We start from the raw sequence: 12,064 nt of genomic DNA, 5'->3' as shown, positions 1-12,064 counted from the left end.
ATGAACTCAAGAGTTGACACATGAGTAGCAAGTGTTCTACCACTGATCCCCACCCAGAGATCCCCCTTGGTTGTTTTGGTTCATTTGTTGGATTTCGTTTTGTTTTGAGGCACATATCACTAAGTATCTCAGGCTGGTCTCAAACTCTTGATCCTCCAGCTTCCACTTCCACAGTGCTGGGATTACACGAAATTCAACTTGGCAGCCAGCCTTGGAATGTGTCTTAGACAATATGCCGACATTGGCTACTTAGCTGTTTTATTTTGTTTAATAGTGGTGCTGAGGGCTAAATTCAGGCCTCTGTTCATTCTAGACAAATGCTCTAACACCAGCTACACCCCCAGCTCTCTTTCTTTTCTCATTTCTCTCTCTCCTGTCTCCTTTTAAAGGGACAGGTTCTTGCTTTATTCACTAGACTGACCTTGAACTTAAATGCTTATTTGGTTTTTATTTAGCTCAGGAGTTTTTATATAGCATGAGTTTAATTTCCATCTTAGCTCTTCTGTGTCTTGCCGTATTTAAATATTGTGAGAGGGTTTTTTGTTTTATTTTTATTTTGAGAAAATGTCTTGCTATGTAAGCTATGCTGACTTTGAACTTGAGGTAATTCTCCTGCCTCTTAGTCTTTCCTGCTGGGATTATAGGTGTGCACCACTATAACAATTAGATTCTGTAGCTTTAATATTCTTTTTAATATATTGTCATTTCATGGAAACCAGTATTGTCTTTACTTCTAGGACAAATCTGTTGCTTTTAAGATTTTTGAATTGGGACTGAAGAAATATGGAGACATTCCAGAATATGTCTTGGCTTATATTGACTATCTTTCTCACCTCAATGGTAAGTTGATTCTAGAACCTTTTCAAGATTCACTTAAGTTATTTTGTGTTTTGCCTGCATGTTATGTCTGAGCTAATGTGGGATTTCTTTTAAGTGTCTTTCTTCATCATTATGTCTGTGTGCCCAGGTCTCTATTGCCCTGAGAGGTCAGAAGAGGGCATTGGATTCTCTAAAACTGAAGTTACAGACTGATGTCAGCTGCCATGTAGGTGCTGGGAACCAAACCCAGGTCCTTTGAAAGAGCAGCCAGTTTCCTTAGCCCCTGAGCTATCTCTCTAGTCCCTACCATGGTTTTTTAATATTAAACAATCTGAAATTATGTACCTTGGGTTCGGGTGGGTTTATTTTCTTCTTTTTTTTTTTTTTTTTTTTTTTTTGGTTTTTCAAGACAGGGTTTCTCTGTAGCTTTTTTTTTAAAGCCTGTCCTGGAACTAGCTCTTGTAGACCAGGCTGGCCTCGAACTCACAGAGATCCGCCTGCCTCTGCCTCCCGAGTGCTGGGATTAAAGGCGTACACCACCACCGCCCGGCTATTTTCTTCTTAAAGTGTTGTAATTCCAACATTACACCAGAAATTGTTATTTGGTACGCATCTAGGAAATATCCATGAATTCAGTAGTTTAGTTTTTAGACAGGTTCTTACTATATAACATTGGTTGGCCTTAAACTTGATATGTAGACCAGTTTAACTTTGAACTAACAGAAATCCAACGTGCCTACATGTTTGTTACCATACCTAATTTATGGTACTGTCATTGAGCCCAAAGTCTTGGGCATGCTAAGCAAATGTATGTATTAGTCAGGGTTTTCTAGAGGAACAGAACTACTATAGAAGGAGCATGTACGTGTGTGTGTGTGTGTGTGTGTGAGAGAGAGAGAGAGAGAGAGAGAGAGAGAGAGAGAGAGAGAGAGAGAGAGAGAGAGAGAGAGAGAGAGAGAGATGATTTATAGGCTGTGGTCCATATAGTCTGCCACCATAAAATGTGGCCCAGATTAAAGATGGATCTTCCCACTTCAACGATCTGAATTAAAAGTGGGTCTTCCTTCCCACTTAAAGAAAGTATTTCTAGGTGGCGCACTCGGGAGCAGAGGCAGGTGGATCTCTGTGAGTTTGAGGCCAGCGTGGTATACAAGAGCTAGTTCCAGGACAGGCTCCAAAGCTACAGAGAAACCCTGTCTTGGAATATCTAGAAGAAGAAAAAGGAGGAGGAGGAGGAGGTGGTGGAAAAGAAAGAAAGAAAGAAAGAAAGAAAGAAAGAAAGAAAGAAAGCATTAAAGCATTTCTAATGGGTACACTCAGCCACTTGGGTTTTAGTTAAATATAGATGTAATCAAGTTGACAACCAAGAATAGCCGTCACATCAAGCATTCTACCAGCTGAGCTCTCTCATATGTGTGTCTCTATAAAAATTATTGTAATTATCAACAGTTCAGGATATAGAACTTCTTTTTTTTTAATATTTATTTATTTATTGTGTATAGAGTATTCTGTCTGCATGTATGCCTGCAGGCCAGAAGAGGGCAGCAGACCCCATTACAGATGGCTGTGAGCCACCATGTGGTTGCCGGGAATTGAACTCAGGACCTTTGGAAGAGCAGGCAATGCTCTTAACCGCTGAGCCATCTCTCCAGCCCCGATATAGAACTTCTTGAAATAGAAAAAGAAAAACAACAACTAGGCCAGCTGGAAAAGTGGCTTCTCAGTTAAGAGTACTCGTTATTCCTGAGGAGGACCTGGTTTGATTACTGGAAACCACATGGTGACCTGTAGCTGTCTATAGCTCCAGCACTAGGGGATCTAAACGGCATGTACATGGTGGATATACATGTTTACAGGCAAAACTGTCATACACACAAAAGAAATCTAAAACATAAAAATACTGACCTTGTATGAAAGTTGTTTTAAGAAAACCTACATTTACTTGTATATGAGGTTAGGTGTGTAAACTTAAAGCTATAGTTTTTCCATTGACAACATGGTTATAATAATGAATACCTTTCATAAAACTGATAGGATCAAGTAAGTTCTTGCATGTATTTGATTTATATGTGGAATATGGGAAGCAGTAACTATAGCAGAGTCTGACTGATGCACTGTGGGGCATGAAGATAACAGTTCAAGCTCTAGAGTTGTTCTGAGTGGCTTTGAAGTACCTGAGCCAAACAGGATGTGTGTGCCAGATTCCAAGACTTAATTCAAACAAAAAAAATAAGAAGAATGTAAAATATTGTGATTTTCATATTGTTTACATGTTGAAAAGACAGTTTGGATATGCTTGGTTAAGTACTTAAGATAAATCTTACCCTCTTAGTATGGCTACTATGTCTAGCAGAAGTTTAAATGATATTCTACTGCATTCCACTGTGTGGACAGCGCTATCCCAAGGGTTCACAGGAAGTATGTGAACTGGGTCTTTTTTTGGTTTTTTGAGGCAGGGTTTCTCTGTAGCTTTGGAGCCTGTTCTGCAACTAGCACTTGTAGACCAGGCTGGCCTCAAACTCACAGAGATCTGCCTGCCTCTGCCTCCTGAGTGTTGGGATTAAAGGCGTGCGCCACCACCGCCCGGCCATGTGAGTTGGGTCTTGAAGATGAACAATAGTTAGCCAGATGAAGAGAAGAGAAAGCATCTTTGCAGCCAGACAACACAGCAAGTAGTGAGCAGGAAGGAGGTTGTTGGGATAGTAAAAGGGTTGTTTGGAACAAATCTTGGGTTAAAGCAAGGATAAAATGTAAGATTTAATACGATTTTTAAAGATATGGGGCTGGAAAGATGGCTCAGCAGTTGAGAGCACTAGCTGCTCTCGCAGAGGACCTGCAGTCTCAGCACCCGGTGAGACTCGGCAGTGGAGGCTGACAGCTTCAGTCTTAGGGACCCAACACTCTTTCCTGGCTTCCACGGGCACGAGTGCAAGTGGGGTGCAGACATAAATGCTTGAGAAGTACTCACACATAAAATAAAAATAAATAAAATTAAAAATACACTATGTTCCTTCAAGTCATGAATATGACCTGATGCCATCTTCTTTGGATGAATATATTTAATCTTTTATGGACTTATCTTTCATATGGACAGATAGTAAATCATGTGGCTATGCTAAGACATTAACAATTGATCATGCTACTGGATTTAAAAATTATTGAATTATCATTTAGATACAGTGAATGTACTCATTTTAAGTGTACAATTCAGTTGTTAAATTCTGCTAGATTCTTAAATTTAAAAAAAAATAGACCTTGATTTTACAAGAAAAGTCCTGCTTTCATTTTACCAAGGAACTCCTGATACTTACAATTTAATCTGCTTCTGACAACTCTTTAATTCATTTACTATTTATATGTTTACATCCCAACCTAAATATTATTGCCCTTCTACGAGGGAATGAAATAACTAATAGGAAACTAAATTGCGTCTAAGTTTGCCATCCTTCATACTATCTGTTATGTCAACAGATATGTAATTCTCATTAATTTTGAAAGACAAATAGGACCTCTGTCTGGTTCCTTTATCACAGTTTGCATTGCACTGTAGTACAAACTGGGACTCGGTTTGAGGTGGAAAGATCTGGCTTCTGGTAACAGCTTGGTTACTCAACAACAGTGAGCCAAGTCCAACACATTGGGTATAATTGGTGTTTGTTTGTCTGAGACAGGGGTCTCAATACATATCTTTGGCTGGCCTGAACTCAGTGTAGACCAGGCTGGCCCAGAACTTACAGAGATTAGTCCACCTCAGTGATTTTGAACCTCCAGATTTCCTTCTTTGTAAAAGTCAGTTGTCACAAGTTATTTCTCTGCATTGGGTTTTTGTGAGGATTAGCTGAGATAAAGCTTGGAGTTTTGTTTTGCTTTTTAAAAAATAATTGTTGAGGGGCTGGAGAGATGGCTCAGAGGTTAAGAGCATTGCCTGCTCTTCCAAAGGTCCTGAGTTCAATTCCCAGCAACCACATGGTGGCTCACAACCATCTGTAATGGGGTCTGGTGCCCTCTTCTGGCCTGCAGGCATACACACAGACAGAATATTGTATACATAATAAAAATAAATAAATTAAAAAAAATAATTGTTGAATTGTAAAACCTTCTTTGATTTAACATTAATTTTTTTTAATATACTAGAGGACAATAATACCCGAGTTTTGTTTGAACGAGTTTTAACATCTGGAAGTCTTCCTCCTGAGAAGTCTGGGTAAGTGTCCTGAAAAATGTGTGAGCTCCGGTCTGTGGGACTGTGCACTTGAGTGTGCATTTCAGGAGCAATTTCTTTTCTGTCTAGTTAATTTATTAAATATTTTACTATATATGTCTTTCTGTTTTAATATTTCTAAAACTTTATATATTGGCATTCTGGAATGTATCTCCTTAGTGGAAAGCAAAGACTCCTCTGTATTGATGTGTTTATCTAAGTTGTCCTATTACCAATAAAAACTCATATTGGTATAAAAACTTGATAGATCAAGAAAGCAGTGGAGGAATGACTAGCTGACCCTCTCTCTCCACACTTCCCAGATCAAAAAAGACCATAAAAAATCCAAGTCTTCCTTTCTCTTTCCTATGCGTCTCCATCTATATTTCTGGATTCTCTATGGCTAATTCCTGCCTGTTATTGCTGACTCCGCCCCTAATAAGGTTAACTTTATTAACAGTCTGGGAGTTCAAGTGCAATCAAATATCCTGCAGCAGCTAGTTTTCCATGTTCCATCCCACCTGTGGCTTTGACTGTGCGGGAAGCAACATGGTCTATTGGCTCAGCCAACTCAGTAGGATTTAGATCTTCACTCAGCACCGGGACAGTGGGAAATTGCACCTTACTAATCATCATTTTCTTACTGAATCACAATCATGTCCAGCAGTGTGGAAGTTCTGTAGTTCCTCTTACAATATAGGTACCCGGTATCTTACTTTGAGTGCCTGTGGCATTAAAGTAATCTGAGCACATTAAAACAGCAATGTACACAGTTTGTCCTCAGTGAATCAATCATAGACTCATAGTAGGTTTTGGAATATATGTTTATTCATACATTAGACGAAGAAAATCTTCTACAACATAATTTATGCCACTAAGTAAAATAATGAAGCCACATTATACAGGAAAAAATTATCGAACTCTGTCTAGGTTCTTTTTCTATCAACAATTTATCCTCTCTCTAATATCTTATTTACCTCAAATAAGAAGATAATAAATGTGTGTGTGTGTGTGTGTGAGAGAGAGAGAGAGAGAGAGAGAGAGAGCGCCTCCAACTCAGGAAAGGGCATGAATGTCCAAATATTTAGTTTAGTAAAGTACTGTGTCTGTACTTGACTTTCAAATACTCAGGCAAAATTAAAATTAAAACAAATGGCGGGGGAGTAACAATTATTAATCTAATGAAGACAAGTATTCATTGACTTATCCTATTTTTCTATTATTAGGAAATCTTTATTTTAAAACAAACTTTATGACTAAATATTGGTTATTTACTTTTTTACAGAGAAATCTGGGCTCGATTTCTAGCTTTTGAGAGTAATATTGGTGACTTGGCTAGCATTCTCAAAGTGGAGAGGAGACGGTTTACTGCGTTCAGAGAGGAGTACGAGGGCAAAGAGACAGCCTTGCTCGTAGACAGATACAAGTTCATGGACCTCTACCCTTGCTCTGCGAGTGAGCTCAAAGCGCTGGGCTATAAGGTGTGTACTTAGCAAGACATATTTGGTATCTCCACTTGCCCAATGTTTTTTTAAGAGTGCATAGATTATTTTCATTCTGAGATCAATCTTTACAAACCCACAAAGGTTTGTCTCTATTCTGCGAGGACTTTGCCTGGAGACAGTCCAGTGATTCTTTGCTGGGGTTAAAGTTGAACTTTTTAAAGTGCAACTTCAAAGCCAGTGGCTTCCCTTGTTGAGTACTGAACAGTCTGTATCATCCTGAGATTTCCTGCTTGTCCTTCTCCACACTTCCTGTGCTTATAGTCTGGTTTTTCTTGCTGTAGCCTGGGGTTGATAGAGCTGCACGATCCTCTAAGACCCTTTTCAGTTCAGGATTCCTCTGCTCTGCATTTCCAGGACGTCTCCCGCGCTAAGCTAGCAGCTATAATTCCAGACCCAGTTGTAGCTCCTTCTATAGTGCCTGTTCTCAAAGACGAAGTGGACAGAAAACCAGAGTACCCTAAGCCAGACACGCAGCAGATGATCCCGTTTCAGCCGCGGCATTTAGCACGTAAGACCCAGTACTGAGACCTCGGTTTGTTTAATTTAAATTCAACGTGGGCGGAGGCGGGGGGGGGGGTGGTGACCTGAACTTTTCCACTGTAGGTTAACTCTTAGACCAGGGTCACAGTGACAAGTGACTTGACAGTAATAGTTGAGCCAGTAACCCGGTGCCAGCGTTGCTCTCAGAAACGCTGCGATGTGCAGATTGCTTGGCCGACTGGAAACCCTGCGGCCGCGCTATTCTGGACCATAGTTGTGAATGATGGTTAGTGGCCCTCTTGAACAAGACCCTTTGGATTCGCTGTGCTGTTGAATAACTGGCCTTAAGCGATGTGGAACTCAAAAACGCCCTTCAGTCCAGCCCTGGCCTGCTCCTCCCCCGAGACTGACACTACATTTCCTGGCTGGCCCAGTTCAGTTGGTCTGGAAAGCACCAGAAGAAAGCAGTAGGGACAAGGGAGGTGTGCAGGTCGCTTGATGTCAGCTTTCTCCTCCAGAAACTGCGGCCACTTGTTTCATGCCTGCCTTCTCTCTCAGCTCCAGGCTTACACCCGGTCCCCGGTGGAGTGTTCCCAGTGCCTCCCGCAGCGGTTGTTCTAATGAAACTGCTCCCTCCTCCCATCTGCTTCCAGGTTTGTTCGCTGTACACACTGATACTGTGGGCCACAGTAATTCTATGCTTTTTCTCTTGTATAATGGGAAGTACAAAATAGTTAATTCATCAGATAACTGAGATTAAATTTCTCCATGTCATAATAGGGTCCTTTTGTACAAGTGGATGAACTGATGGAAATTTTCCGAAGATGCAAGATACCAAACAGTGAGTAATAGGAGCCCCATTTTCAGTATGGGGTCCACATTAGTGTTTCCAAGGAGGAGGGATCGTTCTCTTCCACTGAAGTCTCTAAAGCCAATTATCTAGTCTGCAGGTGTGCGGTGACACCCTGAAGTAAACTGAGCATGTTCTGACAGAATGTCACAGAGTCCTAGCAGTGTGCGCACTGTCTGGTCTGTCTCAGTTTTAACAGCACCTTGTGTGGTAGGAGTCAGACAGGCGAAGCTTGCTGATAGGCCAGGGGACGAGCAGAACCGACCTCTTCTACAGCTGCATCACTGCGAGCACCCAGCCCTGTCTCCTTTGCTCCATCCCACAGCTGTTGAGGAAGCCGTGAGGATCATCACTGGAGGGGCCCCGGAGCTGGCTGTGGAAGGCAACGGCCCAGTGGAAAGCAGCGCTGTACTCACCAAGGCTGTTAAGAGACCCAATGAGGACTCAGACGAAGATGAAGAAAAGGGGGCTGTAGTCCCCCCTGTTCACGACATTTACAGAGCACGGCAGCAGAAGCGGATACGATGAGACAGCTTCAAAACCTGCTGCCTCTGAGAGAAAGACTCTTACCCAGGGTTCCTTTTTTGCCTCTTAAGTCATATGTTTTAAAGAAACAAAGCTTTGTTACAATGTTTTTTGGAAGCAAAGTTGTATTGTCATTGGTGCCTCTATCATATGGTTCTTGAGAAAACAGAAACTAAGCCTGTGTGGATTTTGAATATGGAAAGACCTATCCTCTAAGAAAGGATGGGCTTTAAATAATTTACAAAATGGCAAAGCCACATCTTGTTCCTCTTCAAGGGTGGCTTGTGTGCCGCTTAAGATTTGTGAGTCTTCCACAGTTTTATTCTAAAAACTGGATGACTTATGATTGCAGAATATTCTCACATTTTCTGAAAAACAGTTGTTCTCAGTTTGCTTACATAGTCCTGCCTGTTTGTTTTTATTTATGGCAGAATATATGGCATCTGTTTTGTAGTTTGACAGTTTTTTAAAAGGTCCCTTGAAAAAAATAAAGGACCTCAAAAACATGCCTCCTGTTTCTTTGTGTGTGTGTGTGTGTGTGTGTGTGTGTGTGTGTGTGTGTGTGCATTTGAATATGGGGAGAGCCCACATGTGCACACACAGAAGCCAGTGGAGGACGTCAGCTGTCTTCTTCTAACTCTGAGTCCCTGAGACAGACACCTTCTCCCTGAACCTGAAGCGTGCCTTTTTGTTCCTAGGGTCTGCCAGTGCTGGGGTTACAGGCAAGCAGAGGCATACCTAGCTTTTTATCTGGGTACTAAGGATCCACTGGCCATCTCCCCAATATTTCTTCTTCTTCCGATTTTATCATAGCTATGGATACTATATTATTCATCTAATGCCATTTGCATTAAATGCTAGCAGAACACTGAAAAGTCATTTTCTAGCCAGGTGGTATTGGTGCACGCCTTGAAAGGCAGAGGCCAACCTGGTCTACAGAGTTCCAGGACAGGCTCCAAAGCTACAGAGAAACCCTGTCTCAAAACAAACAAACAAAAGAAAGAAAGAGAGAAAAGTCATTTTCTGTGTATTCAGACATGTGTCCTTTCCTGTTTTGTTCTGGTTTTTAAGACTATTTATTATGTATACAGTGTTCTGCCTGCAGCCAAAGAGGGCTCCAGACCTCATTACAGATGGTTGTGAGCCACCATGTGGTTGCTGGGAATTGAACTCAGGACCTTTGGAAGAGCAGGCAATGCTCTTAACCGCTGAGCCACCTACAGGCCTTTCTTATGCACAAAGCCTCTGAATGCCCATTATCCAGTTCAGTCCTATCAGGAGCATTTCTATTTCACAGACAGAAATACAGAGGCCTAAGGGAGAAGATCTTTTGACTGTGTTCTGACAAATAAAGCTTGCTTTGAGTCAGAGGACAGAGGTAGCTGCTAGCTGACCAAATCATCCACAGAAGTTCTGGAGGACTGAGGACAGATAGGACAGGAAGAAAGGTAGGGCGGAGCGGGCTCTCGGGCCCCTTTGGAGAAAGGCATGGAGCAGGAGGACCGGTGGCTCCTCTGCTTCTCTTAGTCTTCAGGTTCTTACCCCAATATCTGACTCCTGGGTTTTTATTGATAGGGAATAATTAGGTTAACACTTCACCCCAACCTAGATCTTCTGAACCAGAAGCACTGTCTACCACCCTGCCACAGATGGCGGCCAGAGCTGTTGCTTCATTCTCAAGGTGGAAACGGGATGGGACACGGTTAGTACGTAACAGAGGACAGATTCCGAATTCTTTTCCTTACTAGCCCTGGTTGGACAGGAACTCTCTCTATAGGCCAGTCTGAACTCGAAGACATCCCTCTGCCTCCACCTCTGCTCCATCACACCTGACTCACTGAGCGCAGCTAACAGTTACACACGTGTCAGTAGGGCTCCTTCCCTGAAATGTGTTTATACTGGGTTGTGTAGCTAGAGAATCCCATTCGCTGCTTCCAACTTAGCAAAATCAAACCCCAAACACCTGCCTGCGAATCCACTCTCCTTTCCACCCAAGGGAGAGCCGAGGAAGCTGCACTTACTAACTACTCTTGCCGTTCATGACCATCAGCCCTAAAAGGCTGGGGAATGCTGACTGTGCCCGGTTCTGCCCACGCGTGGCTGAAGCACCAACTAAACAGTGTCACAAAAAGACACATCTGTGCAAACCAGTTAGGTAATTAAGTGAAATCTAATTACCATGATGCTTTTAAGAATAAAGGCCTTGCACTGCTTGAGAAGGACATCACACAACCTATAAAAAAATGTTGAATGCTTCTTGAGTAAACAACCATCTGCTGGGGCCGTGCGCACCTGTGTGCGTGTGTGTGTGTGTGTGTGTGTGTGTGCCCCCACAAGTAAATGACCTAAGTGGACTTTTTCTGGCTCTCACTGATAATCCTATGAGAAGCTCAGAAAGAAAATTAAATTACTTTCACAAAGTGACTACCCCGGTCACCAACCACACCTTTGTTCCCAAGGAAACCCTGGCAGCGGACAATACACAGGTGCTGAGCTGGGAGTCTGTAAATGCCCAGTCCCAACTCCACCAGTTTAGGAATGGGGCAGGGGTGGGGGGTGGAGGCTGACTCTTAGGAGCATCTTAGGGATTTAGAAGACTGTTGTGTGAGTGTTGACTGCACCTTCCACCTGAGAGAAAGCTCTGCTTCCATCCTTGGAGAGGAGAGAAGTCCCAAGCAGGATGAATCCGATCAACAATGCTGCTGCCATGTGAGGAGACATCTCAGCTTCAATAAGCACAGATGCCAGTAAGCTCTTCCCTAAAGGAACCTTCCAGAAGTGGCCTCATTGAACACACTATAAGATGAGCTTCTGACTTTTAAGGTACTCCCACCTTAAATGCTGCCAGCCTGCCCTCTTATAGTGACCAGGTTCAGGAGCTAAAACAAGGGTACCTTTTTGTTGGACCCTAGAGTCCAATCACCAAGGAGGAATCGCCCCAAGAGACCATCTCTCACACCACAGCTGATGTAAAAGAATGAGGATTTTATTAATTCTGTCATGACAGGGTCTTTCTGGCTTCTCTTTCAGCATTTGAGAAGCCAGAAAGACCCCGAATAGCTGGTACAGGCTACTTTTAAAGGAAAAAACCACAGAAGCAAAAGGGGTGTCTGGGGGGTTGTTCTTTGACTATTATGATTGGCTTATTCAAAAGGGCTATTACCAATAATTGGCTGGAGAGTGGTTGCCAGATCAGATGAGGTAAGAGGAAACTTCTGAGGGTCACTTTGCCCTTTTCCCAGGTCAAAACATCAGTAACTGAGTCAACACCTAAGGGTTATCTTGCCCCTATTCAGGGAGATGGAAAGTTCCCAACATCTCAGTATGTGCATGTGTAGCTGTTAGATCCTTCGTTCCCAGGGGGAGGGCAGCACTACTGCTGAGACTGAGAAGGCTCAGAATTGTCTTAAAGTTTTACATTTTGATCTCTCTCCTGGTATTAAACTTTTCAAACCTCATGCCTCAGTCACCCAAATGCTGAGATGACAGGCGATTACATTCAATTCAGCTTTTTATTTTCCAATTTGCCATATCATTATAGATTAAAAGTCCCTTGAATAGCGATCTTATCATTTCTGCCTGAGTTCCTACAAGCAGATCCAAGCCCTCTGTTTATATCCTGGAACTGGGCTAGAGAGGGCTCGGTGGTTACTGAGCACTGGCTGCTCTTCCAGTGGGACCTGG

The 12,064-nt window shown here is 42.5% G+C and overlaps 1 protein-coding gene across 1 annotated transcript in view; it reads left to right on the top strand.

Annotated features, from left to right (window-relative positions):
- Cstf3 (cleavage stimulation factor subunit 3) overlaps positions 1 to 8,886 on the top strand; it is an 88,189-nt gene extending 79,303 nt beyond the window's left edge. Inside the window, exons 15-21 of the mRNA XM_038331057.1 lie at positions 738 to 840; positions 4,954 to 5,023; positions 6,306 to 6,501; positions 6,880 to 7,033; positions 7,564 to 7,658; positions 7,786 to 7,846; positions 8,181 to 8,886. Of these exons, the coding sequence (XP_038186985.1) occupies positions 738 to 840; positions 4,954 to 5,023; positions 6,306 to 6,501; positions 6,880 to 7,033; positions 7,564 to 7,658; positions 7,786 to 7,846; positions 8,181 to 8,383 (882 nt within the window). The 3' untranslated portion in view covers positions 8,384 to 8,886. The remainder of the gene's footprint in view (positions 1 to 737; positions 841 to 4,953; positions 5,024 to 6,305; positions 6,502 to 6,879; positions 7,034 to 7,563; positions 7,659 to 7,785; positions 7,847 to 8,180) is intronic.
- The last annotated feature ends 3,178 nt before the right edge of the window (positions 8,887 to 12,064 follow it).

The sequence above is a fragment of the Arvicola amphibius genome, chromosome 5, assembly GCF_903992535.2.
Source record: "Arvicola amphibius chromosome 5, mArvAmp1.2, whole genome shotgun sequence".
Classification (NCBI taxonomy): Eukaryota; Metazoa; Chordata; class Mammalia; order Rodentia; family Cricetidae; genus Arvicola; species Arvicola amphibius.
This window is presented reverse-complemented; position numbering and strand designations above follow the sequence as displayed.